The sequence below is a fragment of the Odocoileus virginianus genome, chromosome 18 (assembly GCF_023699985.2).
Source record: "Odocoileus virginianus isolate 20LAN1187 ecotype Illinois chromosome 18, Ovbor_1.2, whole genome shotgun sequence".
Classification (NCBI taxonomy): domain Eukaryota; kingdom Metazoa; phylum Chordata; class Mammalia; order Artiodactyla; family Cervidae; genus Odocoileus; species Odocoileus virginianus.
The window spans coordinates 20,440,612-20,468,367 of record NC_069691.1 but is presented as its reverse complement, the minus strand read 5'-3'; the positions used below and the strand labels follow the sequence as shown (position 1 = coordinate 20,468,367).

Genomic DNA, 27,756 nt, shown 5'->3' with positions numbered 1-27,756 from the left:
ATGTTTTGGATGTAAAATAACTACATATTTACCATAAAAGGAAAGGCGATAGGTTAGGTGCCAGTACTTTATAATGCTCCTCATAAAGGTCACCCAGACAGTGATTTTCAGTGGAAAGGGAAGTACTTGCCGCTTACGAAGGCCTTAGGAAATCTGGGAAAATGGAGAGGAAGAGTCCTTTTCCCACTTTCATTTCATCCACCTCTCTCAAGCTGGCTTATCACCATTCCATCTGCCGTCCACTCCTGCTTCACCTTCCCCAGACATTCCTGCTTGCCTTCACATTGATTTCTAGCTATCTGTTAAACATCCTCATGAGCTGGATATAGGTTTACTAAATTTTCTAGTGCTATCACTACTGAGATAACTAAGTTGATTATTTTAGGTCATGTGTATACAGGTACAGATTTTGAACAGGGTAAATTTTATAGCTTGATTTTTTTCTTTCTTTCTATATAGAGTGTGAAAAGTGGCATGACTCCTTAAGTTATCCATTACATAAATATAGTGCAATTTTTGTTATATTAATTGGTAAATTAAACTAACACAAAACAATTGACTTATACCAACTGGAAATAGGGGAAAAACTATTTTTAAAAAAACAAACTATCAATTCCTAGTATCAGTTGCACATATTAATTTACACTTTTTAAAAGGCATTAGTATTTAAGCTTCTGTTAAGGGTGGTTTTTTGTTTTCATTTTTACAAGAAAACTTCCTTTTTAGCAAAAGTTTAAATGTTACCTAAAGAAATAATTTTTACATGGGAAAATCATAAGATGCCCTCATTGAAAACACACATAATAGTAGCATATGATAGATGTATATCTGTTAGCACTATTGTGTTACCTTGCATTTACTACCACCATTTATATGTGATTTAGATCCCCCCTCAGTCGTGCTAAAGGTCTTCATCTGCTTCATTCTCTGTAGGTGGTGATTCTTGCACAATTTCATCTCTGTTCTCTACTATAGTAAAGTTAACAAAGTTTAAGTGCCGTGACACCTATTTAACATTTCCTCCCATCCTCCTCTTGCCAGATGCTAGAAAATTTGTGCAGTATAGTTGCTTAGACTACTAGAACTCCAAAGTTTTTGGTAGGTGCCATGTCATTAGAGGGGATTTGCTTATTTTCATATACCTTTTTCATTCGCTGTAGAACCATACGAAGAATGTCTGTGAGCACACTCTTTAACAACTTGCTGGTTAAGACGCAAGCCATTTCTTTTCAGACACTGAGCCAGACTGTGTGCCATATAAATCCAGTTTTTCTGAGCTCTTTAGTGTTCAAGCTATCACCTATAGCAAGCCTGGTGCAACTAACTGTGTAGGAATGGCCCCTATTGTGGCCAGAATTCCTGAAGGGAAATGGTCAATTGGGCTATTCCTTAACAGCCTATAATAAGAGGAATAAATTGTTAATTCAGTTGATGTGAAAATAATTAAATTTGAGGACTGAGGAACAGCACAGACCTAGTACTTCTACTCAGTTCCTGGTTAGCAAGGTTTCCTGCTCCAGTTCTTAGAAAAATTGCCTTGATTCTCTCTTACCTTTGACCTCTGTCTAGATAGAAATACTTTCATTTAAATTCATTAGGAATAATTTTCTGCCACAAAAACGTTTACTCCATTGTGCAAACCAACTTTTCAGGATAAGCCAATAAAAAGAGGTCAAATTTCATGATTTGAAATTGAAGCCACTACTAAGAAAAATAAATGGTTAGCACTTGAGATATTTTCTTACCTAATCTAATAGTAGATATAAAACCATCTTTCTTATACTACAAGAATCTCTACATTAATGGAGAATTTATCATTGAGCATATATTTACTTTAATTTTATAACCTTAAGTGAAAAAATACTTTACATAAACATGTTTTAGTGTTTTATTTTTCCTATGCATTGTGAAATGTTTCAATTTTCAAAGTGCATAGAGATTTCAGAATTTTTCAAAGATAATGATGGTAACATGTTAAATTTTATTTGATGAATGCAGTGTGGTACAAACTACCAATATTCAGACTTGGTCAAAATACTTTTTCTCCTTTTACTTACTGTATTCTTTTATTTGGTCAATGGAGTCCATGTGTATAACGTTAAATATGTGTATATATATATATATATATATATATATTTTAGTTATTTAAATATAAGTATAAACTTACATTTAAAAGGCATCTCCTGCTGACAGTATTAGATAAAAATTTTTCAAAAGATTATGTAACATTTTTCTTGGGACATCACTGGATATGACCAGCTAAGTTACTACTTGAAAACATGTTTTACATTTCATTAAATTAATGCTAGGGATCTATTTGTTGTTAACATTTTGGGAGAACATGGACATTAAGGTAGAAGAGTTGACTGCTGTCATATCTCTACTCATTATGCTTCGATATTCTTCTAAATACATCTTCCTAGGGTTTCCTTATGTGTCTTTAATTTTAAATGCTAAATTATTTTTTGTATAACAATATTTTTTCACAATTTTGAACCAGAACACATTTTGCACTTGAAGATCAAAAATTTGTGATTGTAGTTAGTGATATTTTTATACTCATCACAACATAGTTTATCTTATATGAGACTATACAATAATTAGCAATTTGCTGTAAGAAGCTTTATTTACTCATTCCTCCAAAAATAACATTTGTATTCTTATAATTAGATGGTTATTTATGGAGTTGTTTTTTCTTCTTGATAAGGAAACCAACTGAATAAGATTGCATTAATCATTTTTGAGACTGTGATATGAAAGCTAATTTTCTACTTTTCTGTACATACATTTAGTAATTATATACGTTAAATGACTCTTGCTAAAATTAGATCCCACCAAACGCACAAGGTAAATGTATCAAAACTAGTATTGTTCGTATCTCTACCTCTTTGGATTAATGTAAAATATTGTAATTTCTTTCAGTTGTTTGGAGGAAAGTTTGAATGTCCATCTATGGCTATTTAAGCAAAAGTTTGAGCTATCTTATGTAATGTATACAAAGTTAAGAATACATTGAAGAATTTTAAATGCTTTTATTTCTTTATCCCTGGATTTACACATTTGTGGATATGGTATGTGAGAATGCTTTTTCTAGAAAGATGAATGCATTTTGTTGTTGTTTAGTCACTAAATCGTGTCCAACTCTTCTGCAGCTCTATGGACTGAATAGCCCACCAGGCTCCTCTGTCCGTGGGCTTTCTCAGGCAAGGACACAGAGAAAGTGCTTCACAAGATAGTGCTTCATAAATACTTTGCTTTCTTATTTTTTACTGGAGTGGTACCAATGGCTATTTCTTTTGAAGCTTTTATTAATTTATCTTTATGAATAAGTTATACATTCTTAAGTTGCACAATTCAAAAGATAAAAGAAAGTGCTTAATGCAGTGTTTCTCTCACTCGTTTCTCAGTTCTTCTCCTAGGAGGCAGTCACAGTTACCAAGTTCTTTGAGTATCACTCTAGAGATACCTTCTGAATGTATAAGCAGAATGTCTCTGTCTTCCCCACTCATTAAATTTTTTTGCAAGTGGTAACGAAAATAAAACATCTTGGCTTTTTTTTTCCCACTGCAGTATGTGTCAGAGATTTTTTTAAAATTTTATCAGTACTTGAAGGGCTTCTTTATATTTAAGGGGAAATGGCTATATTAGAAGGAGCTGTACTGCCCATACTTCTTACCAAAGGGTAAAAAAATGTTAAAATAATGTTGGATTACTTGTTATAACTATATAGAGATAGAAAAGTAACATAGTCACATGAGATGACAACGTGTTTAATTGTCATATATATAGATATGCTTGGAAGAAATGTTTTGTTAGAAATGTGATGTTATACTTAAATCACAGTTATTTTACATTTTGCATATTATAGAAATAATAAATTTATATTTTAAATAATTTTCTTATAGCCTCAATGATTTAAAAATGAAAAGCAAAACTACTTTTTTCCATTTATTTTGGCAAAAGTATGTATGTCCATTATAATCTTAATATTTTCTCTTTTCCTATGTCCCGTTTTCCCTAGGCCAACCTGAGGTCTCAAATAAAACTCCTCTGAAAGAGTACCATGAATCTTCTGCTCTCTGCACTAAGTCCTGAGTTGACTGAAGGTTCTGGGAACTTATTTTCAAAGCACTTAATTAAATGGGACTTTGAGTGACTTGTAGTCTCCATTGCTTTATCTATATTCCATTCAGCTGCCAGTCAGTTTCACACTGCTCCAGCCTTGAAGCTGATAAGATCTAGAGGCAGTAATTTTATGGTTAAAATTACTGTGGAATGTAAGACATTCCACCCCTAGAAATCTTGATAAAGTAGAAGGTTAAGACAAACAAAATGATGGGGCCTTCAGGCACTCCTTAGCATAGCTGACGGAGTCCTCCTGAATTTCTAAACAAAATGGAATGTGTTATTTTAATTTTTAGCTATTTCATACTGAAACATCATTTCAGAGCCCCAGGTATGTTGCAGCGTGCCAGAAATGGCTAGATTTTATTTCAGCCAAAATCTAGATTAGGAGTGTTTAATGATGTTTATAAATTCTCGTTATAAATATGAAGTTAACTATGTTCCAGGTGACCTGTTGCATAACTTTCACCTGGTCCTTATATTTCTAAATCAAATTGCAAGCTAATTTACTAGTTTGAAACTACTATAGATTTTGATGGAAAAAATCACTGATGTTTCATTTGTGGAAACTATGTGATCCAGATAAAATATGAAATGTATTGCTGGCAAAAATAAATATACTGTCATCTGTGAGTTACATATGAGTCAACTTTAGACCCATAAAATTTTAATACTGCCTGTTCCACTGGTCCATGTCTTTTAATTTAATGAGGCTAAAGATCACATGATACCTATGACCAAATGTCAGTTCTCAAATGAGTGGGAATTTCTCCGTGTTCCAGTGTTTATGAGTTCATACTCCAAAAGCATGTGATTTGGTTAACACTTTCTCAGCAAGCATAACTTGTATTTATTGGCCATGGAATTATTTGGTTTCTTTTAAAATCTAGATTAAAAAAAATATAGCTATTGGTGCCCCAAAATTTCATGGTTTAAGGATTTTGTAAACTAACTGTAGAATGTTAAAGTAATTTAATTCATTTAAGTTAACCCACTATAAGTTTTAGTTACTTTTCTCATCACCTTGTGTGAAAGGAAGATGTGATTTATTAATTGTGCTTTCAAAATTATAGGAAGGAGGTGGTTAGACAGAAGGAAATAAAAAATAAAATTAGAAGGGGGTAAAGAGGTCAGAATTTGTAGATATGACTGTATACTTGATAAAAAATCAGAGAGGATCAAATGAAAATTTATAACAAATAATAGGAGAATTTAGTAATGTGACTTAGTACAAAATTTATATACAAAGAAATCCACAGCTCTTCTAGATACAAATGACAGTAGTTAGAAAATAAGCAAAGACATAGTTTATAATAAACTCAAAATATACCAGGCAGTAAGCTAATAATATATGTGCAAGATCCAGCTGCTGAATAAAACTGTTTAAAGTTCCTAAGGGACACAAAAGGAAGCTTGAGTAATTGAAGAAGTTTCACTATCTAATATTTTTAATCTCCATAAATTAACTTAAAAATTTTTAATATTATCCCATCAAGATACCAGTAGGTTTTTTCTTTTCTAAGAAAGGCTGTTTACATAGATAAACCTACCTACAAGAATAGTGAAGAAAGTTGTGTAAAAATAAAACTAATAATGAATGACATGGGATACAAATGGCCGTACCAGTTATTCAAATGTACATAAAATTAATGTTTAAAACAATTATCTATGCACATGAATAGACTAATATAGCCATTAATAGACTAAAAATCATAAATAGGCCAAATGCATTTAGAGATGTAAAAATGGCATTGCCTGTAGGTAGAAAAATGATGAACTATAGATAAATGATGTTTTAGACAACTGGGTAACTATTTTTAAAAGAAAATTAGATTGGTTCCATACATTACTCCAAATATAAAGATTAATTTCACTTGGAAGGAAAAATATTTTTATTATCTTTCTCTCAATGGGGAAACATGATATAAAATTTAGTTCCTACAAAAAATACATTGGTGTGATCAGCTCCATAAAAGTAAAAACATTCCATATGAAAGAAGCCACAGCAAAAAAAAGGCAACAGTGAAACAACAACCTCACATCAAGGTTTGAAACATTATATTCAAAGCATGAATTCATTTAATATACATACCACTCTTAGAAATTCTTCAGAAAAAAAAAAAAGACCAGAAATGAGGAAAGCAGTTGAAGAAGCAGTCTACTGAAAAGGAAATAAAAAATAAACTACAAAGAGATACCATTTTTTCTCTCTCACACAGACAAAACTAAAAAGTTAGTAAACCTTGGCAAAGGCATAAGGAAATAAGCAGTCCCATTGTTCTTAAGAAACTATATTGGTATAGGATTGGTGAGCAATAGGAAATTTTAATCAAGATTAAAAATACATGTTTTTTTCAAAAATGTGACTCATAGTACTTCGAGTCAAAAAATTGACTCATAGTACTTCGAGGAATTTAATCCACTGATGATACTCTTACATATGTGAAATGCTGCATAAACAACTATATTCATTAGTTATTTGTATTAGAAAAAGATTGTAAGAAGCCTAATTGTTGATCAGCAAAGAAATAAATATATATTTTTGCATTTGCTCATTCAGTGGGATTTTATACAGTCATTAAAAAGAGTGAGGCAGTGTGTGTGTGTATATATGTGTGTAAATAGATATGGAAAGATCCCCAAATATACTGTTAAATGAAAAAACAAGTAGTGTGTTTATGTGTGCATGCATGTGTACATGAAATAGAAACATACTTTTTTCTATGAAAGAAAGAAAGTGAAAGTGTTAGTTGCTCAGTCATGTCCGAGTCTTCATGACCTCATGGACTGTAGTCAGTCTCCTCTGTCCACGGGATTTCCCAGACAAGAATGTTGGAGTGGGTTGCCATTTCCTTCTCCAGGGAATTTTCCTGACCCGGGGAATCAAACCCAGATCTCCTGCATTGCAGGCTGATTCTTTACCACCTGAGCCACCAGGAAAGCCCCGTACATTCCTATATGCTTATGTAAGTACAAGGGTATCTCTAGAAGAATGCATGAAGGAAAAAGGTTGGGAGGCATATGAATGTATTTTCAATTAAAAAGTGATTTATTATTTTAAAAAACTCAGGCAAGCTCTTAATGATTATAAACTGTATCTACCCAAATGCATGTAACTGCAACAACCTTTTCTTTTACTTTATGCCCAGTAAAAGATTGTCTGCGAGGTATCATGGTTCAAATTAAACCATGATCCTTGGTTTTAGAAAACATCCTCTTTTATTAGACTGTAGAAAGTTTAGAGAATGAAAACTTGCTTTAAATTTAGTAAAGATTTATAGAACCATTCTTACTATTCAATATTTTGGAGTGAAGGTGAACATTTGGTATTTTTATTCATGTACTCAGAGTCTGGATTGTTCTCTTTAATCACTAACTCTCTCAGACATTTATTGAGCAATCACTATTGACCAGGCATTGTGCTTGTATGGATGTAAAGGTTTACAGTATGCGTAATAGAGCTAATTTCATCACTGAAAGGTACCTTAATACTCCTAGGCAAAAAATGGAAATCCACAAAGAGCCCCAAACTTCTTTCAAGTGGTTGGCTTTCATTTTCTTTCTCATCACATTATTTTTTAAATCACAAATGTTAATATGTTGTAAATTGATTAATTTTAGATTCACCAAAATTATGTTTATCTTCTGATTATGTTACTAATATAAATTGCAAAATGTCTAAAGGTTGGGTAAGATTGGCTAGCAAGAGAATGAAAGAGAGGCAAAAATTCAAATAATACTTAAGAAACATCCCTTATATAGAATTCAGTTCAGTTCAGTTGCTCAGTCGTGTCCGACTCTTTGCAACCCCATGAATCGCAGCACACCAAGCCTCCCTGTCGATCATCAACTCCAGGAGATTAGTCAAATTCATGTCCATCGAGTCGGTGATACCATCCAGCCATCTCATCCTCTGTCGTCTCCTTCTCCTCCTGCCCCCAATCCCTCCCAGCATCAGGGTCTTTTCCAATGAGTCAACTCTTCGCATGAGGTGGCCAAAGTATTGGAGTTTCAGCTTCAGCATCAGTCCTTCCAGTGAACACCCAGGATTGATCTCCTTTAGGATGGACTGGTTGGATCTCCTTGCAGTCCAAGGGACTCTCAAGAGTCTTCTCCAACACCACAGTTCAAAAGCATCAATTTTTCAGCGCTCAGCTTTCTTCACAATCCAACTCTCACATCCATACATGACCACTGGAAAAACCATAGCCTTGACTAGACGGACCTTTGTTGGCAAAGTAATGTCTCCGCTTTTTAATATGTTATCTAGGTTGGTCATAACTTTCCTCCCAAGGAGTAAGCCTCTTTTAATTTCATGACTGCAATCACCATCTGCAGTGATTAATTGCAGTCTAACCCTGGCAAAGAAAAAGATGTGATCTTGTTTAGTACAAGTTTCAAGTTTCAGTCACTCAGTCCTGTCTGACTCTGCTACCCCATGGACTGCAACAGGCCAGGTTTCCCTGTCCTTCATCAACTCCCGGAGCCTGCTCAAACTCATGTCCATCAGGTCGGTGATGACATCCAACCATCACATCCTCTATCATCCTCTTCTCCTCCTGCCTTCAGTCTTTCCCAGCATGGGGTCTTTTCCAATGAATCAGCTCTTCATGTCAGGTGACCGAAGTATTAGAGCTTCAGCATCAGTCCTTCCAAAGAATAGTCAGGACTGATTTCCTTTAGGATTGACTGATTTGATCTCCTTGCAGTCTAAGGGACTGTCAAGAGTCTTACCCAACAGCACAGTTCAAAAACATGAATTCTTTGGTGCTCAGCTTTCTTTATAGTCCAACTCTCACATCCATACATAACTACTGGAAAACCCATAGCTTTGACTAGAGGGACCTTTGTTGGCAAAGTAATGTCTCTGCTTTTTAATATGCTGTCTAGGTTGGTCATAGCTTTTCTTCCAAGAGCAAGCGTCTTTTAATTTCATGGCTGCAGTCGTGTTTCCATTGTTTCCCCATCTATTTGCCCTGAGGTGATGGGAATGGATGCCATCATCTTAGTTTTCTGAATATTGAGTTTTAAGCCAACTTTTTTCACTCTCCTCTTTCACTTTCATCAAGAGGTATGTTTACTACAGTGTTCCTCAAACTTGAATGTACATTATGTTTGGAGCATTGATTAAATGCATTGCCGGCCCCCACCCTCTAGCCTTTTGATTGAGTGTGGAGAAGGACCTAAGATTTGCATTTCTTTTAAGTACCTGGTGATTCTGATAATGCTCATCCAGAATTACACTTAGAGAAAACCTCTGTTTTAATGATTATATGACTATAAATATAAACTGAAAATGTTCATAGTACTCAGAATAGTCTGAAAAAGGCAGATTTGAAATCTTAAATTTGAAAATATAAATTTGGCTTTAAATCCTATCAACTAATCCTAACCCAGCAGATTCCTGAAGGGTGATTGTAATCCCTAGAGCTTATACAGTTGCTATCTTAAAATTAATTTTATATTCATGCACCAGTAACGCCAGTCTCACAGAGTCCTGGTGTGGGTGGAGGGGTGTGGGCTTTACAGAATAATCAATGGAGAAGGCAATGGCACCCCACTCCAGTACCCTTGCCTGGAGCATACCATGGATGGAGGAGCCTGGTAGGCTGCAGTCCATGGGGTCGCTAAGAGTTGGACACAACTGAGTGACTTCACTTTGACTTTTCACTTTCATGCATTGAAGAAGGAAATGGCAACCCACTCCAGTGTTTTTGCCTGGAGAATCCCAGGGACAGGGTAGCCTGGTGGACTGCCATCTATGGGGTCGCACAGAGTCAGATACAACTGAAGCGACTTAGCAGCAGCGGCAATGGAAGCCCTGAACGACAATGGTTTCAGTTTACCTAGTTAAACCAAATGTTCTCAGAACACATTCAGTTCATGCAAGTATCTTCTCTAGATGTTTTTTTTTTTTTTCCTGTATCAATATTTCAAAATAGCTTGAGGGGATACAAAATTGCCAAAACTTCAGATTGAAAGCAAAACAATAAAAAAAAATTTTAGATGTCATAAAATTATAACTGAGTAAAAAAAAATTTCATATAGTTAAACATTTGCAAGATCTAAGACTTCTTTTCTCTAAAGGCTTAATGTATAAGATTAAGGTATTGTCTTAGCTACTTTTGGTTCAAGAGATGAAAAGCAAAACTGGTTAGGTGTGTTTTCTGGGCAATGTAAATTTTTTTAAGAGTTAACAACCAGTCCTGAATCTTTTGGTTAAACTTTTCTTTAATATTGCTATGGAGTAATATATTCACATGTTGATTTCTATATTGGTTGAACGTACAACTTACAGAGTAGTATCATATTCACAACTTTAGCCTCAGTGAGCTGTCTCTGTCTGCATTGCAGGGATTCATGGGCCCAAGAGACACTTGTAGATCCTTAGAAGGGATCCAGTTACTAGAAGGGACTAACTGTTCATGCAGAGCATTCAAAGTTTGGGGGCCACAATCTACAGTGAAAATACCTTTACATTGTGGCCTTTTACTCCTCATACACATACATACATGCATACATTCATTAGTACACACTTGTATGCACACACATATGACTAGTATATACATAATATACATTCATATATGGAGGACTGAAGCCAAAGTTATACATACTGTGTGCTACGATATTTGAGTATTTTTCTACTCTTTTTGATTTCCTTAATGTTTAAAAAATGCTGGTCAGGGTAGTTGATTTCATAACCTACTAATGGGTTACACCTTACTTTCTGAAAAGTGCTGCTTTGGAAAAACTGAAGAAGAGATCAAAGCATCAGCAACATGTATGAGCAGCCAGGATGCAGTTTTCATTCTTTTTTAAAAAAATTATTTATTTTTAATTGGAGAATGATTACTTTACAATACTGTGTTGGTTCCTACCGTACATCAACATGAGTCAGCCACAGGTATACATAAGTCTCTTCCCTCTTGAACTTCCACCCACCTCCCATCCCATCTCACCCCTCTAGGTTGTCACAGAGCACTGAATTTGAGCTCCATTCTTTTTGTTTGTTTTTCATTATTGTTGGTTTGCATTTCTAACACATGTTCAGATGACTCTAACAAGCATCTGGGACCACACTTGGAAAACGCCTGTGAGGTGATTATACAGACTAAATGCAGAGCGAAAGGGTTTTCCCTTAGTGCTCCTGGCTTGAAGTACTTACTGTGAAAGTGCCCTGCATCCAATACACACTAACACACCAGGGGGTGGTCATTTCTAACAGGTATAAGGGCAGTTGTCACACGGCTCATGTCAGCGATCACAGGTATTTTTTCTAAACAAGCCCCCCAGTAGAAATATTTGTATCTTGCTGTGCTGTGCTTTGCTTAGTCTCTCAGTCATGTACAACTCTTTGCAACCCCATGGACAGTAGCCCACCAGGCTCCTCTGTCCATGGGGATTCTCCAGGCAAGAATACTGGTGTCGATTACCATGCCCTCCTCCAGGGGATCTTCCCAACCCAGGGATCGAGCCCAAGTCTCCCACATCGCAGGCAGATTATTTACCTTCTGAGCCACCAGGAAAGCCCAAGAATGCTGGAGTGAGTAGCCTATCCCTTTCTCCAGGGCTCTTCCTGACCCAGGAATGAAACCCAGGTACCCTGCATTGCAGGTGGATTCTTTACCAGCTGAGCTACCAGGGAAACCCATTTGTATCTTATTTGATCTCAAATTCAAACAAAATAAAAAGTCAAGAGTTCAGGAGAAAAAATATCCCAAAGGAAATTTCCAGTCTTAAGTGTATTATCTTCATTGGGTCTCTCTAATAAATTTACTTTTCTTTTACAAGGAAACAAAAATGATGTTTCTCTTAAAAAAATGTTAACTTGTGAGGTTAACAAAATAACCTATATTAAGAAAATGCAATCATTACATAACTATTTTATAATAAGTAAAATTAACTGTCTTTCAAAACTTTTTGTTGCTTTGTAACTTGATCACTTTGAAATCATTTTCAAGCAATGCTTATTAATCATATTCAAGTCCTTTCTGTTAGAAAATGAATCTTGTTAATAGCAAATCATTTAGCAAATTTTAATCTTACAGGCCACTCCTCAGCAGTGATATTTCTACTTGATTAGTGTTCATGTTGTATTTGTATAAAATGGAAATTATGTTGAATGTAGAGTGATAAATCTTGGATTCCAGTCTCCAGGTGTATAAATACCTATATAATCCCATAGACACTCAGTTTTCTGATCTGTGAAAAGGAGATAATATTGCTTGCCTTTGCTGTTTCACAAAGTTGTAATGAAGATCAAATGAGATTTAATCTAAAAAGGCTTTATAAGTCATAAAATGTCGTAGTATTATTTCTATTTTTAAATTGCTTTCTTAGTTCTAGAAAGGAAATAATTTCTACCATGAGACCAATTTTAATTATAGTGGTAGTTGAATATATCAGTCTTGACATTTAGTCTTTAAAAAAGTTTAAAAAGCCATTTCAGAGTCACTAGAATATGCCTTGACCTATAGACAGTGAATAAGTTGATATAGTTATTCTTTTTCCTTCTGTTAATAGCACGTAATTGAATGGTCGATATTTACATTAAGACAAAGTTCTAACTGTCCACACACATGATATTCTATTTGGGCCATGGAATAGATGCCTGTAATATGTAGATAAATCACGTGTACAGGGGGGACTTTTTGGCTCTGTGCAACTCCTGCAAAAAGATTCAGCATCTCTCAGTTTGAGGTCAGCCTTCCTGTTCCTTTTCACTGAAGGTGATTGACATTCCCCAACATTGATGCATCCTGATGTTTGAAATAAGATTAGCTCTAAAACAAATGTCTCCAGAATTACTTAAATAACTCTCTCTCTTAGAAGTAATGGTGATGACAAAATTAATGTCAACAATAAATAAAAGACTCAATACCTCTCCTAGTTTCTCTGCATTTGAACCTGAAATTTGCCTTTATGACAGCACCAACTGCCCCTAAGTGAGGCCTGTGCTCTAGCCAGTTTTGACTACTTGTTCCCGAAGTATGTGCGAGTGGCATCAAGCTTACTGAAGATGTTGTGGGGGAAGGAGCTGAGGTTAAGGGTCACATACTGCAGAGTCCCTCAGAGCCCCTGAGCGCCACCTGCCCTCCCCAGTCTGCCCATCACCTGCCAGTGAACGTCCCCTTCCACTCTGCCCAGGTCCCCGTCTCCTCAAACCTCTCAGCCCTCCAGCAGAACACTAAAAGCCTGATGATAGCTCTGCAAAGCAAGACGCCACCCTGTGATAAGGATTCTCCTGCGTGAAAAGGCAACAGGGAACCATAAACACCAATTATAAATAACGATGGGGAATTATAAATAATAGGGGAAATGCTTTTTTCTTGTTACATTTTTCTCTTTAAAAGTATTTGCTGCTTTAGTAAAAGTACAATATTGATCTCTTCTTTGAGCTTGAGAAAAGAGAATACAAACACTGTATTTACCGGACCTCAGGCAGCATCTGATCCCTCTCCTGTGCTCTCTCATCCTCTTTTCTTAAGGTCTTGGTGTGACTTTTCTCTTAAGTCCTTATCATGACACTGATTCTTGGGTGAATATCTTACTAGTCTCAAGTTACCCTGGATGCTTGGAGACTCTCCACCTGTCCTTTGATTCTAACAAGGCAACGTTAGCATTTCAGTGATTGGAAAAGAGTCTGCAGCCTGATATTTAGGTCACATTCTTAGCATGGAGAAACTTTTGCCCAAATGAGGGAAGCCCTGGCATTCTGTCTTTTGAGAATTCAGTGTTTGGTTGTGGGAACCAAGTCATACCTGTATTTACTTTAATTCTCCAGTTCCGAACTGGTGACACAAGCCCAGACATTGTTTTGTCATAACAACTGGTGTTACCTTCTTTTTCTTCACCCAAATTAAGCTTTACTCAGAGCAAAACTCATGAGTGTCCCTGCTGATGAAATCTGGGTTTCCCTAAATAGTCTTCATTGTAAAATATTCGCAGCAAATGCTCAAACCAGGTCTCATCTTTAGAATTATGCTCCATAGTGCTTTGTCATGCATCACACTGCAAAGAGGTCTTCTATTTTCCTGCTATTGTGTGGTCGGGAAGAAACCTGGCCTATGCATGTAGGAAGCACTCCACATTTCCTGAATTCTGACTCTTCAGACTTTGCCAGGCATTCTGTTGGGGTAACATCTGAGGGTCGTCATCCCACACTTGTAACTCCTATGGCTGGAAAACTTTTTATTGATCCCTGTCATTTTTCTGACCCAGAGGCTGGTCAGTCCTCTAATAATTTCAATGATGTGTCTAAACACAGTGTGAAACCCTCTTTTCCAGTTTCTGAAAATGTTTCTGCAGTAGCGTAGGAGCAAGGGTCTCTCTCTGACTGATAACCACCCTCAGAGTAGACTCCCATTCTCAGAGGAATCCTGTTTCAGCTGGTGAATCTGGAGGGGTTTAATTCACCCCAAGTATTAATATATTACTAAGTATCTTTTTTTATCTTCCAGAAAAAACTTATTTTTCTAAGAATTCGTGTGCCCATTGTGGCTGGAATGTATATCAGTTTCTTACCTGCTCTTTCACACAGGGAGTTTTAAGTCTCACCCACTCCAGTAATCACACTTAACGCTCTATAAGCCTGGCTTTCCAGGCCGAACATCTCATCTCAAATAGAGCATCCCACCATTTGATCTAAGAGTAGTTGCCATAGCTTCTTATCTGATTATGAGGCAATAGTACAGGATCACCATGGACCAGTCTAAACTCCAAAGCAACACATATCCTAGCATTAGATAATCATGGAGAGGACGTGTGCACTATTAGGCACTCAGTCCTAGGATGGTTAAGAGACACAACTTGGGCTTAGTTCAGAGAACTTATTTCTCCAAAAAAAGGAAAGAAAACAAGCTAAGCTATAGTCCAAAGCTTAATTAGTTTAGGGAAGAAATGGAAAATGTTTGTTTACTGCACTCAATTTTTAATTGTCAAAAACAACAAATGCTTTAGTCATAAAGAAATGGAAATTGCTGTTAACAAGCAAATCTGAATGTGGATCTCTCCCTCATTATTGCTCTGCTCTTAGATTTTTGGTGATTTTTACCTTTCACCTAAACCTGTAAAATCAAAAGAAACAGATCATTTTATTTTCAAGTAGACTAAAATCTAATTTCAAATTTTCCACACTCAAACTTTTAAAAAAGTAGGCATTTTAGCAAATTAAAGTTTTGAGCAAATTCTTCCTAGAAGAGATTTATAGTCACTTGAGGATTGGACTTCTCAGCATTCTTTTGATACATGTTTTCTCTCTGAAAGAAGTAGTACTTATTGATACCCTTTTAAGAGATGTAATACTGAGATTCTTTGGTTTTAAAATTTAACATTTAGTAAATTTAGTAGAATTTACATTACTCTTTCTGTAATGTATTTTTTTTTGGCTTGTACAGTATCATTTTCATCAGTTTATTTTCAAGTATAATGATGAAATACATTAACATTCCATCTGGCAAAGAGTATTTCTGAAGCCAGTTTACTTAAGTGTGTGATCTAAAAAAAATTAACAAAATAATAAATTGTGTTCTATCAGCTTATGAATTATTTTAATACATATTTAAGAGTATTTTTATATAATTTCTAACCTGACATTCTTCTCTGTATTGCATTTTATTAACTCTGAGAAAGAAGAACCAGTAACTTGGGGAAATAACATAAAATTAAAGCTACCAATTCCTAAGGAAACTAAATTTAATGTTGGGATAATGGAGACTGAACATTCTATCTGTAAAGTATTTTGTCATTACCATAAAGAAGTTGGACACTTGGTGGGAAAAACAAGACTTTGCTCTGCTATGGATTTTGCCATCCATTTTTTCTTTAGATAGGAGTAGACAGTATGTTAAAATTTCAAGGCATCATTAATTTTCATAGCTAGTGTAAAATATAACTTACCTATTTTAGAAAGCATGAAATATTTTTAACTGCTTATATGAGTATTGATTTGTAGCAAAAATAAAAATAATGATTTCTTTCTTATATAGTGTGATTTTTAAATTTAACCTTAGCTAATATTGTTAATAAAATCCAGTAATCACATACAGGGTGTTTGGAACCTGATCTTACAGTAAATGCTGTAGTGCTAGGAGCCGAGAGAGACTTATCTTTAAATATGAAGGGATCAACAGCGCATCTCATTTATTATTGGTACCTCCTACTTAATTAAGGTTATGATTACTCATCATACACTGAGATTACACAGAATAAACTGTTTCTGTGGTTGTCCCTTTTCTTTGTTGGCTCTGAATTATTTTCTCTTCTACATTTCATTTCTGCTATCATTTCTAATATCTCTGCCTCACCACCACATCTTAAAATATGATATAGGATCCATGCTTACATGTAAACATGTCCATACTAATGATGTTCCACTTCCAAGTTTTAATACAGGATTTAGAGAGAAATGGTTAGAGTTAGTAACTTTTGAACATTAATAAAGGTGTCTTTGCACATTTGCATTAAAATACTAATGTATGTAAAATACAGAATCTGTACTATTTTCCTTTTGTGACAGAATAGGGCAAATATTAAATACTTTTTATGTGGGAGACTAGAGAGAGAGTGGTTACTATCTAACATCTTGAACTATGAAAGTCAAGAATATTTTAACTAGCACAATCCACTGGGGTTCCTGCTCCTCAGGTCTCCGTTCTGATTATAATTGTGAATATTCAAAAAGGTTTGCTTTTATGATTGAGCTTATTAGTGGCGTGCCTGTTTTTATGTTATTCTCTGGGATTGGGGGGAGGAAGGGGGAAATACACATTCAGTGAGAGCTATTCATTAGCCACCATTGAAGGAGAAATTGAACTTTTAAAAAATCTATCAAAAATTCTCTGGTGAGCCTTTTATTACTATCTTGTCTTGAGCCCTTTTTTTAATGACATCTATTATCAGATTGAAATGGCGATTGAGACGCTGCAAAAGTCTGACGGTCTGTCCACTCACAGAAGCTCTCTTCTCAACAGCCATGTAAGTTGCCTCTTCTTCATGTAAACTAATCTCTTGCTTGTTCTGCATGTGTTGCTTGCTTCTAAATGCTTGTTTTATTTATTTACTTATTTTGCTTCTTAACCTTCCTTTCTCAGCTGCTTATGATCTCTATATCACTTAATGGCATTTTTGTACAGTGGACTAGCTAAAAATAGAGCCCACAATATACTACTTCATTAGGATTTTGTACTGTTTTGGTACAGATATAACATTTCCAAGTTAATAACAAGCTGCCATGACTGGTAAAAAGTGGTTGATGATTTAAATTTTCTAGTGTGGTATTTATTTATAATGTTACAAAGCAAATGTTTGTAATCTGCATCTTCATGTCTGAGATGGAGAAATGGTTGTCTCTATTTGTATAACCAGTAATATCTTTTAAGTGGAAAAACATTAATGCCAAACCCAATGATAAACTTTTTAAAATGATGTATTTACCAGTGGGCAGGAAACAGCTCCCTAGAGGAGCTCAGATCCTAAGACTTAAAGAAAAATAAGTCTGGGCCAAGAGAAGAAGTGAGGCTCTAAATAAGCCATAAGCTGCTAATAATTGAGATAAAACAGTATTATTGTTGTTACTATTTCTTAAAGCTTTTAACCATTACCCAGATGCAGCATCACTATAACACTGGTGAAGATAAGAAAGTGATAACCATTTGTGAAACTATAAACATTCTCATTAAATGTTCAAATTTTGGGGAATCAATGAAAAATGATAAAGAATTATTTTGTTATCATGATTTCTGAATATATGAGGAAGAGTAAATAGACCTAGACTTAAATCTGTCTAGACAGTTCTTCTAAATTAGTATCAGTAACAGTATAATAAGAATTAGAGTTTTCCCTCCCAACCGACAATGTATTCTTAAATTTAGAGATAAGTTATTTTTAATTCTTCCCCATATTTTGTGATGGAACAGTCCAAAATTGGATCACACGAATGAAATAAAATATCATTAATTTTTTTTCAATAAACTTTAAAAATTTAACTTATAGAAAATGTTTTCATTATGCTTTTTAAATATGTGGATTTCCAAACATTTAAATTTTATATTCCAACATAACACAAAATACTTCATTATGTTTTTACATATTTGTTTTTAGATGAAGTAGTTTGTTTGTTTTCCCAAAGGGAGGTATCATGGCAAATAAAAACAGGTTAATGCACTTGGAGAATGACTACAATTTTAGTGAAAATTATAGATTATAAATTCTAAAATAATATATATTTTGGCCTTTCTTTTGAAAGTTTAAGGAATGTGATTTTCTCCTTTCTGAAAATTTGTATGCAGTATATCACTCTTTCATATTAATATGTTTCATAGGTATATTCCTGCTGTGTTGGCATGAATCTGTGGTTGTGTGTAGAGGCTGATTTACTGTATACTATTAGAATGTTTGTTTTGAGGAAGGGGTGAGGACCACCTGGTGTTTTGTTTTGGAAATGGCAAGTATTGAAAGTGTTGTTCATTTTGGTCAAAAATGTGCAGAGGTATAAAAAAAAAATTCCTTAAGTTTCCAGTTACTTTTTTGAACTTTCAGACATCTAAGAATTTGTGCTTTGATATTCAATTCACATCTCATTTTCGTTTGAGATATATATTTTAGTAAAATGTGTGATATGCTTCAATTAACTTGAATTAATCAAATTAGCCTTTTTTATGAATAATAATGTGGATATAAGAAAATTTTTTCTTGTATGTTTTGATTTGATTTTTAAACTTTTCAGATATTTTAAAATTGTTATTCTCTTACAAAATTCATGAAGCACTAATGTTAATGAATGTGTGAGTTAAGCTGCATAAACAGCAGAGACATGTTTTTTACTCTTTGGCTTTGTATTTTTTATCACATAGCATGGCAGCTCTCTCATACTGTTTACAACTGACAGAGGCATTTCATTATATAGAAAGGTGGGCGTAAATGTTGCTAATGCAGTGGTAATCTTTCTCTAAATATTTCTCTAAATATCCTGATTCACTTTTATTACACCTCTGAGGTACAGTTACTTTTACTTGAAAATAACACATTTATAATCAAGTTTTTGGAAATAAAAATGATTCTTTATATGGATATAAGTAGTGAAGAAGGAGTCAGTGTTTCTGGTGATGGTCAGGTTTTGTTTCTACCTGAACAGAGAAAGAAAGGTCCTCCTGTCTTTCTGTCCTTGGAAAGTTAGTGATGCTCCTAATTTTTGTTAGATTTACCCAAGGAATAAGCTACTACATGCATTCCAGTTGATAATCACCTGGTGAGGGCATTTTAAATACCCTCTATTTAAATTCTGTTAATTAATTGGTGATCTTCAGTTGTATAAAAAACATGTGTGAAGAGTTTTCTTTTTAATTTAAATATGGCTAACGATTTCAATGTTAATAAACTGGAAGTTACCTTTATCCCTTACTATATATGACACAGAAATATATGAGGTTTGTGGGATTCTTTGAAGTGGACATGAATTCAACGTTAAGATGGTAGTTCCCTGACATCAATTTCTACAAAGGACCAATTTCATTAGGCACAGCCTAGGAGAAATTATCAATAAGTTGTGTTCCATACTTACTAGTCATGATTTTTGAGCTGAAAGTCTGTTGTCATTCTATTTTGCAATATGGAATAGAATAGATTTTCTATTTTCTCATTATTTGATTATTTGCAATAATTCAGGAGTCTCTTATTAGAGTCAAACAAATAACCCCTGTCAGTATAATCTAGCTTGCTTGATTCATTTTCACCTCTCTTTCTACACATTAGAAGATGGAGTGAGTATTAAGCTTTATATCCCTGTTCAGCATATTCTTAAGAATATTTTGTACTGCTACTCTATTTTTGTCATCATCATGCTGTTATCATGCAAGTCAAAATACATTTACAACTTGTCTTTCTCATATCCAACCTCACCAGTGACTGAGTACAGTTACATTGAATGCCATGTTCTATTAACATTATTAACATAATGGCACTTATTTCAGTAATAGCATCATACAGGCAGATGGTAAATATTTATTGACAAGTGAAAATTCTAAGACAGTAAAGATTGATATGTTTTGTCCACTGATAACATCCCTGGTGCCTAGAACAGTGCCTGGTACATAGTAGATTCTCACTAAATATTTGCTGAATGATTAAACATAGGAAACAAATAATGGATGGGAAAAGACCTTATCTTACCTTCAGTATTCTAAATATCTTTGCCAATCGTGCGTGCATTTATTTGGGGACTCATACGTGCATTCTTTGTTATGAAGTGTGCTTCAGTTAGGTGTATGTGTGAGCCTTATTGATAGACAGTGGTCTTTTCCCTGTATACCATCTGAATGAAAGAATGTATTGCTGGTCTATCATTTCCTCATGTGGAGCCTTTAGTTTGTTTAAATATTTCTAAGTTTTTCGGCATGTGAAAATGTTATGGGTAAATGATGGGTGGTCTTCCTAAATGGAATTAGGATATCTTAATTCTCTTCATTGCAGATTTAAGTTTATTTTATACTCCTTCTTAGTTATAATTAATATAAATTTGTATTTAATGGTTATACTGTATCCAATTTGGGATACTTTGGATTACAAATTTATATGCAGAAATGTTCTTAAATTAATTGTTCCTAAATTTCATGTAACATTCTTCAGCTTGTACATTTTAAAAATTCCCTTTAAAATATATAAATAGCTTTAGGCATTTATTTTATATACCTTTCACAATTTAGCAAATAACTGTTTCATCAATTTTGCATTTTAGCTATTGAAATATATTCAGCTCAAAGCAAAATGTTGTTTTATGCTCACTTTCCCTTGACTTGGCTGTGTTGTAAATATAAGTTATGATGGAAATAAGACCTGTCAAAATGCATATCATCAGTGAACTGAACTTAAAATGAATCCTAATGGATAATAATCCATCTGGGAAAAAATGCCAAATGTTACATTTAGATGTTAATTGGGGAATGCAATATGTATTTTTTTTAATTTGTCAATCAGTATTTCCCTTTGGGAAAAATAGGAACTGTTCATCTTCCTTAATCTACTTTGATTAATATAGATTAAATGCTAAGGTTGAAAGATGCAATTATCTTGGTTTCGACCCTTACATGAATTTGTTAGTTCATTAGTAGAATACTCAGGTTTTAAAGATAAAGGTTAAAAGGTCCTATGGTATTTCATAGGCTTTCAAGATCATAAATATAAACAAATATTTTTAAGACATTTTATGAATGAGTGAAAGAAATAGCAGTGGTTTATTTCTAAATTAATAAGTGTTAAGGATATTGAATTACTGTCCAAATACATTTTATTAAAGACAAAACCCAAGGAAAATGTATCTATAACAGGCATTAACTTCCCTGGTGTAACACATGGAGTAAATGCCTTCAGGTTACATTTAACTGCCCAGTTTCTCTTATAATAAAAATTAGTCCTTAATACTGTGTTTTAGACTCAAAGATCTGACTTAGAGTTTCATCACTGTGTCAAAACTCAAAGGTTAAATGCTGGCATGTAGAATGTAGATTATACTCCTCAGCTAAATTTCAAAATCTTGTGTAATTCCTAAACCAATTTCTGCTTCCACAGTGAGTTTCTAGGAGCACTTCCCCTGTCTGTACAGCCGTTGGCAGGCTTCCTTGCCGGAGCTGCCGTGGCCGCGCAGAGCCCCCTCTCGTCCTCCAGGGCTTTTACCTCCGCTTGACCTCCCTGTGCTCCTCCCGGGAGATCTGCAGGCTCCTGGCACGGAATAGGAGCTCCTCTTCCTGCAAACAGGGCACAGGGAACAAAGCCCAGCTTTGCAGCTGTAAAACTTTAGATATATATCCACCAGCATATCCACCCTTGTGGAATTTATCAAACCACTAACGATTTTGTGTACGTAGTATGTGTGTAATTATGTATACCATATGCATGTGTGTGTACATACACAGACACACAAATACATATTACAAATAAACTCAGATTTTTAAAAACTAGATTAGAAATGAAGAAGAATTTTTAAGAATGTAGAACTATATAATAAAAACAATGTTTGCAAAACAGCCAGTCCAAATTCAGTGACTTGCTTAGCCACTTCAAAGGACCACATGGCCAATCCAATAAAAACGTAGTTTTGTCCAGGTTACTCACTGGGGGCTTGAGTAATATTATTTAGGCTTATGAGTATTTTAAGTCAACCTGTGCTGTAATTATCTTACTATTTCTGTGGAAGCTTTTCTTTGATTAAGAATGGCCTGATTAACATTTTTATATGTGCAAACATACCTTTGGATTAAAAGTATTTTATGTTAAACTTTAATTTTGGCACAAGTTTTCACTTTTACAAAAGGCAGTTTATGCTAGTACCCTTCAAATATTTTATTTTGGATTTGTTTTTTCAAATTATTTTATAGATTTTTAAAATTTATTTAAAAGAATTTTCTTGTTCATGAGATATTAATAAACTCTCATTTTTAGATATTTATCTTTACTTTTAAGTAACTAAACGTTACAAGGAGACTAGTAAGCTGTTAAGGCAGTTTTTGAAAATTTAATTTGTACCTGATTAAATAAATTATTTTCGTTTACTTTATATCTTATTAAAAGTATTTTACGTCAAATCTGTTTTTATTATTTGTATACTTTTGGTTATAAAGTTTACATTTAAAAATTGATTATTTTTCCATTTCTGAAAAAAGTCCTTCAAACCAATACTTCCTCTATAGATATATGTTCTGTTCATTAGCAAAGGGATAAATATTTAATTTTTTACTGATTTTTATTTTTTGATAAATAATCATGTCGTTTTGGCTTTGACTATGCATTATTATGTGAGGACACACACACACACACACACATATATATATATAAACATATCTTTGACATTTTTAACTTTGACATGTTACTGGCATTGTCTGTTTCAAGCTTGTGGATGTGGGTACTTCATTAGTTTAGTTGCAAACTACTACTGTTTTTCAAAAAAGACTTATAGTTTTTAATACATTTGCCCTTTTGTAGTATTTTCTTTATATTTCTTGATCTCATGGAATTTAATTCCTCGTAGAATATTCCTCTATATATATTCTCTATTTTGATACTCTTTATTTATTCTATATCCTTTATGTATTTAGAATGCCAATAGAAGGCTGTATCTAGTACACAAAACAAGAGGCATCATTTTTGTGCAATATGGTTCACTAGAGCTGTCCTAACGCTATTAAGTGAGGAGACAATGCTTTCCAATCCCGGCTATCTTACTGAAGCATGTGGATAAAATATGTGAAACAGGTTTAATTTGCCATGTTTTATGTGTTGTCTCCATCAATTGTGCTTTTAATCAATGAAGTCTTAAAAATTTAAAAAGGAGTACTAAAGAGAGGTACTGACCCACTGTTGTAGGCGGAATACTAGTTTGAGCTTTAATAACTGTATATCCCAATCAGTTTACCTCCTCTCTTTACCCTAAATGAATATGTATATGTGAACTTTTTCTGTGTATCATGTAGAATATTCAGGAATCATGTGTGAATGCCTCCAGAAAAGCTGTTTACTGGTAGTAAGGTTACAGATGATTCATATAAAAAAAAAAAATCTTAATTTTTTGACCATTATAAAAATAAATGCTTATTTTGTATAATCTTTAAAAAAATTTTTAGAGGATGATTATATGTGTTCAGAGGCAATAGGTATATTTAAATGTATTGATATACACATGTGCTTCATAGAGAACTTAAAGGCTTCCTGAACAAAACATTAATTTTATTTTTTTTTAAAGTACTCTGCTCTGTCTTTTAGGCTTAGTGGCCATATTTTCTAAGCCAACATCAATTTGGGTTTAATGACATAAGTTTTAGTTACATATAAATATCATATATGAATATTTGAAATTGAAATGGTTCTGGAATACTCTTTGTCTTGGTTAAAGGAAAAAATTTTTGAAAACATTTTAATGTTCTTTTTTATTATGATTCTGAAAGTGTAGCTTTGAAGTTTGATCACAAATCTTTATGTAAGCAAAATGGAGAAATGCTTTAGTTTATTTGACTGTCCACATTATCATTTTTAGTATGTGATTGTGAATCACCAGAGGACAGGGGTGAGGTCACATTCATTTTTGCATCTGGTAGGTGCCTAGCACATTGCCTGGCTAATAATTGATGCTCAATAAAGGGATTCTTTTACTTCCATAACTTATATTTAACTTGAATTGCATGTAGAATATCAACTTTTTATCACACTTCATATATATGGCATGGAAATTTGGTTTAGACAAGTAATATGTGATATATATGCTACTTTTGTAGCAATAACTGATATGTGAGTCATTAGGGAAATGTGTTGGAAACTATATCAGGCCCTGAGACAGTTCATGTATGGCCTTAAGAAAGTTATTTAAACCTATTTCAATTCTCTTTTTGTAAATAAGGGCTTCCCAGGTGGCGCAGTAATAAAGAGTCCGCCTGCCAATGCAGGAGATGCAAGAGACCTGGGTTTGACAGTCCATGGGGTCGTGAAAGAGTCAGACATGACCGAGCACGCATACATGTTTGTAAATAAATAATGAACAGATTGATGATTTAATTTTACTAATGTTGAAACTTGGTAATATATGCCTAGATTTGATTTTTCTAAAAATTTCTTGCACATACTGTACTTGAAAGATGATTTTTTAAAAATACACACAGGACAACATGAAACTTTATTTTCTTAATTTATTTTTTAATTGGAGGATAATTGTTTTACCATGTTGTGTTGGCTTATGCCGTGCAACAACTCAAATCAGCCATAATTATACAGATACCCCCTCCCTCTTGAACCTCCCTCCCCTCCCTGAATCCCACCCCTCTAGGTTATCAAATAGTGCTAGGCTGGGCTCTCTGTGTTCTATAGCAGCTTCTCACCAGCTGTGTTACACATGATAGTGTACATGTGTAGATGCTATGTTCTCTGTTCCTCTCACTCTTTCCTTCCCTCCCTGTGTCCACAAGATCATTCTCTACATCTACATCTCCATTCTTTACCTGCAAATGGGCTCATCAATACCATTTTTCTAGATTCCATATGTCTGTGTTAACATACAGTATCTGTTTTCCTCTTTCTGACTTCACTCTGTGTAACAGGCTCTAGGTACATCCACCTTATTAGAACTGACTCAAATTAGTTCATTTTTATGGCCGAGTAATATTACATTGTGTGTATATATATACATATGTATGTATATACATACATATGTGTATATATATATATATATATATATATATATATGAAACTTATTTATCCATTCATCTATAGATGGACATCTAGGTTACTTCCATGTCCTGGCTATTGTAAATGGTGCTGCAGTGAACACTGGGGCACATGTGTCTTTTAGAATTGTGGCTTTCTTAGGGTATATGCCCAGTAGTGGGATTCCTGGGTCATATGGTAGATTTATTCCTAGTTTTTTAAGGCATCTCCATACTATTCTCCATAATGGCTATATCTGTTTACACTCCCAGCACTGATGTAAGAGGGTTCCCTTTTCTCCATATCCTCTCCAGCATTTATTGTTTGTAGATTTTTTTGATTATGTCCATTCTGACTGGTGTGAGGTGATGACCTCATTGTAGTTTCGATTTGCATTTTTCTAATCATTTGTGATGTTGAACATCTTTTCATGATGTTATTGGCCACCCATAAGACTTTAAAATATGCACTACAGACTGAAAAAACATTGTTTTCCAACTACCAGTGTACTGTGTCTTCCAAAATTATGAAAAAAAACATAGAGAAACTCAAATTATTGTAATAAGTGATCCCTTTACACATAATTTTTTAAAATCAGTGTCTAGCAAGTTTCTTTCTGGGGAAGAAAAGACTGAAAATTTTCCTTACTGCTTGTAGAATTTGTCCCAGTAGATAATGCTGTTATTGTATTATCTTGTGTAAGTAAATTAGAATTCTATAAAAATGAATAGAGCCTTAATATAAAAATTTATACAAGGCAGCCTGCTGATTGTGTGTTGTAACAAACCAGCACTGAAGACATATTAAGCACCATGCTGCCAGGCTTGGTGATATGTTTGTTTCTGTAGCAATTATGAATTATATTTATAAACAGTTGATGAGATTATTTTAATTCCTTGAAGAGGTTTTTATCTCCAAAGTAGGAATCAATACGAGGAAAACTAGTATGTCTGTATAGGTCCTTGAATGTTTGAAGGAATGGACATGGTCTGAGGTCAATAAACGCTGGTCAGCTATCTAAACTTCCAAGACTTTTCACATTCAGATTACACAGGCCTCCAAATTGCAACAGTTTCCCTGTCATAAGGCTTGAGGAAGATCTTCTACATATTTCTGTGTGTTGTAGTTGCGGTGTCTTAGAGGCATTTTGGTGAATGATTCGGTTTCTCTGTGTTTACCCTGTCTTGTTTACACTAGCTCCAGTGGCTGTTGGACAATTACGAGACAGCAGAAGGAGTGAGCCTTCCCAGAAGCACTCTGTACAACCACTACCTACGACACTGTCAGGAACACAAACTGGATCCGGTCAATGCTGCTTCTTTTGGAAAACTAATAAGGTCAATTTTTATGGGGCTACGAACCAGGAGATTGGGAACTAGGTTAGTACTAAAAGATAATATAAACTAATCTCTCTTTTTTAAACTATAGTCATTCAGTATATTGTTTGGGCAAAAGTATTTGATTATAGATAATACATTAAGAAAAAAATTTAAAAATTAGCTCAGTTTATGAAAATCCTCAGGAAAAGGAAAGGTCATTATTCACTGAAAACTGACAATACAGAATGATGTCTTGTCCTAAACATCCAAGTAGCAAAGCGTGGAGAAAAACTGATTCTCAAATCATGTAGAAATGAACAGACCAATGCGGGAGACCCTGGTTTGATCCCTGGGTCGGGAAGATCCACTGGAGAAGGGAATGGCAACCGACTCCAATATTCTTGCCTGGAGAATTCCATAGACAGAGGAGCCTGGTGGGCTATAGTCCATGGGGCTGCAGACAGTCGCACACAACCTAGCCACTAACGCTTTCACTTTCATTTTTCAAGCTATTAATGGAAAATTTATATATGATGCTTTAAAAATCAGTGTATACTGCTTTCTTCTCTTTTGGAAAATAAATGTACTAAAGATGATGAATAAAGTGACATAGTAAGTGGAAAACCATGTATCTCTTGATTTGCAAAATTACATTGAAAGATCTTTATAAATAACTCTTCTATTTGCATAAAGTAAGAAATTAAAGCTGAGTTATTCATGTCATTTTTGGAGACCAATTAAAAATTATTTGGTGAACTTACAAGTTTTGGATGTTTGAAGCTCTCAGTTAATGACACTGTCCTTTTTAACCTTTTATTAGCCTTTTTAAAACTCCTGATTGTCAAGCCATGAATTTATGGAAGCAAAAATTTAGTATGGTTCCATTGCAAGGAAATCAATAACGTGAGGAAGATTCTTAGAGTTTCTCTGTTTCCTTCTTTTGGAAATACATATGAGTGTTTTTATTAGTCAAAATATGATGAAAATAATACTTAAAACTGGAGAGCTTCATTTTACTGCTGTATTTTTTACAAATTACCGTAACATATTTTGAATAGCTGAGCAGAGTCTTATGCATGCTTCTGATTTCTTATACCTGATGAAATCTATATTTAAAAGTATAAATGTATAG

At 34.2% G+C, this 27,756-nt stretch overlaps 1 protein-coding gene across 9 annotated transcripts in view; it reads left to right on the top strand.

The window, feature by feature from the left end:
- RFX3 (regulatory factor X3) overlaps positions 1-27,756 on the top strand; it is a 427,651-nt gene that overhangs the window by 322,925 nt on the left and 76,970 nt on the right. For 8 of the 9 annotated variants that reach the window (XM_020879415.2, XM_020879413.2, XM_020879414.2 and 5 more), the window contains 2 exons: positions 17,026-17,100; positions 26,503-26,684. In XM_020879415.2, coding sequence (XP_020735074.1) covers positions 17,026-17,100; positions 26,503-26,684 — 257 coding nt within the window. The remainder of the gene's footprint in view (positions 1-17,025; positions 17,101-26,502; positions 26,685-27,756) is intronic. The other variant, XM_070480421.1, reaches the window with a different exon arrangement.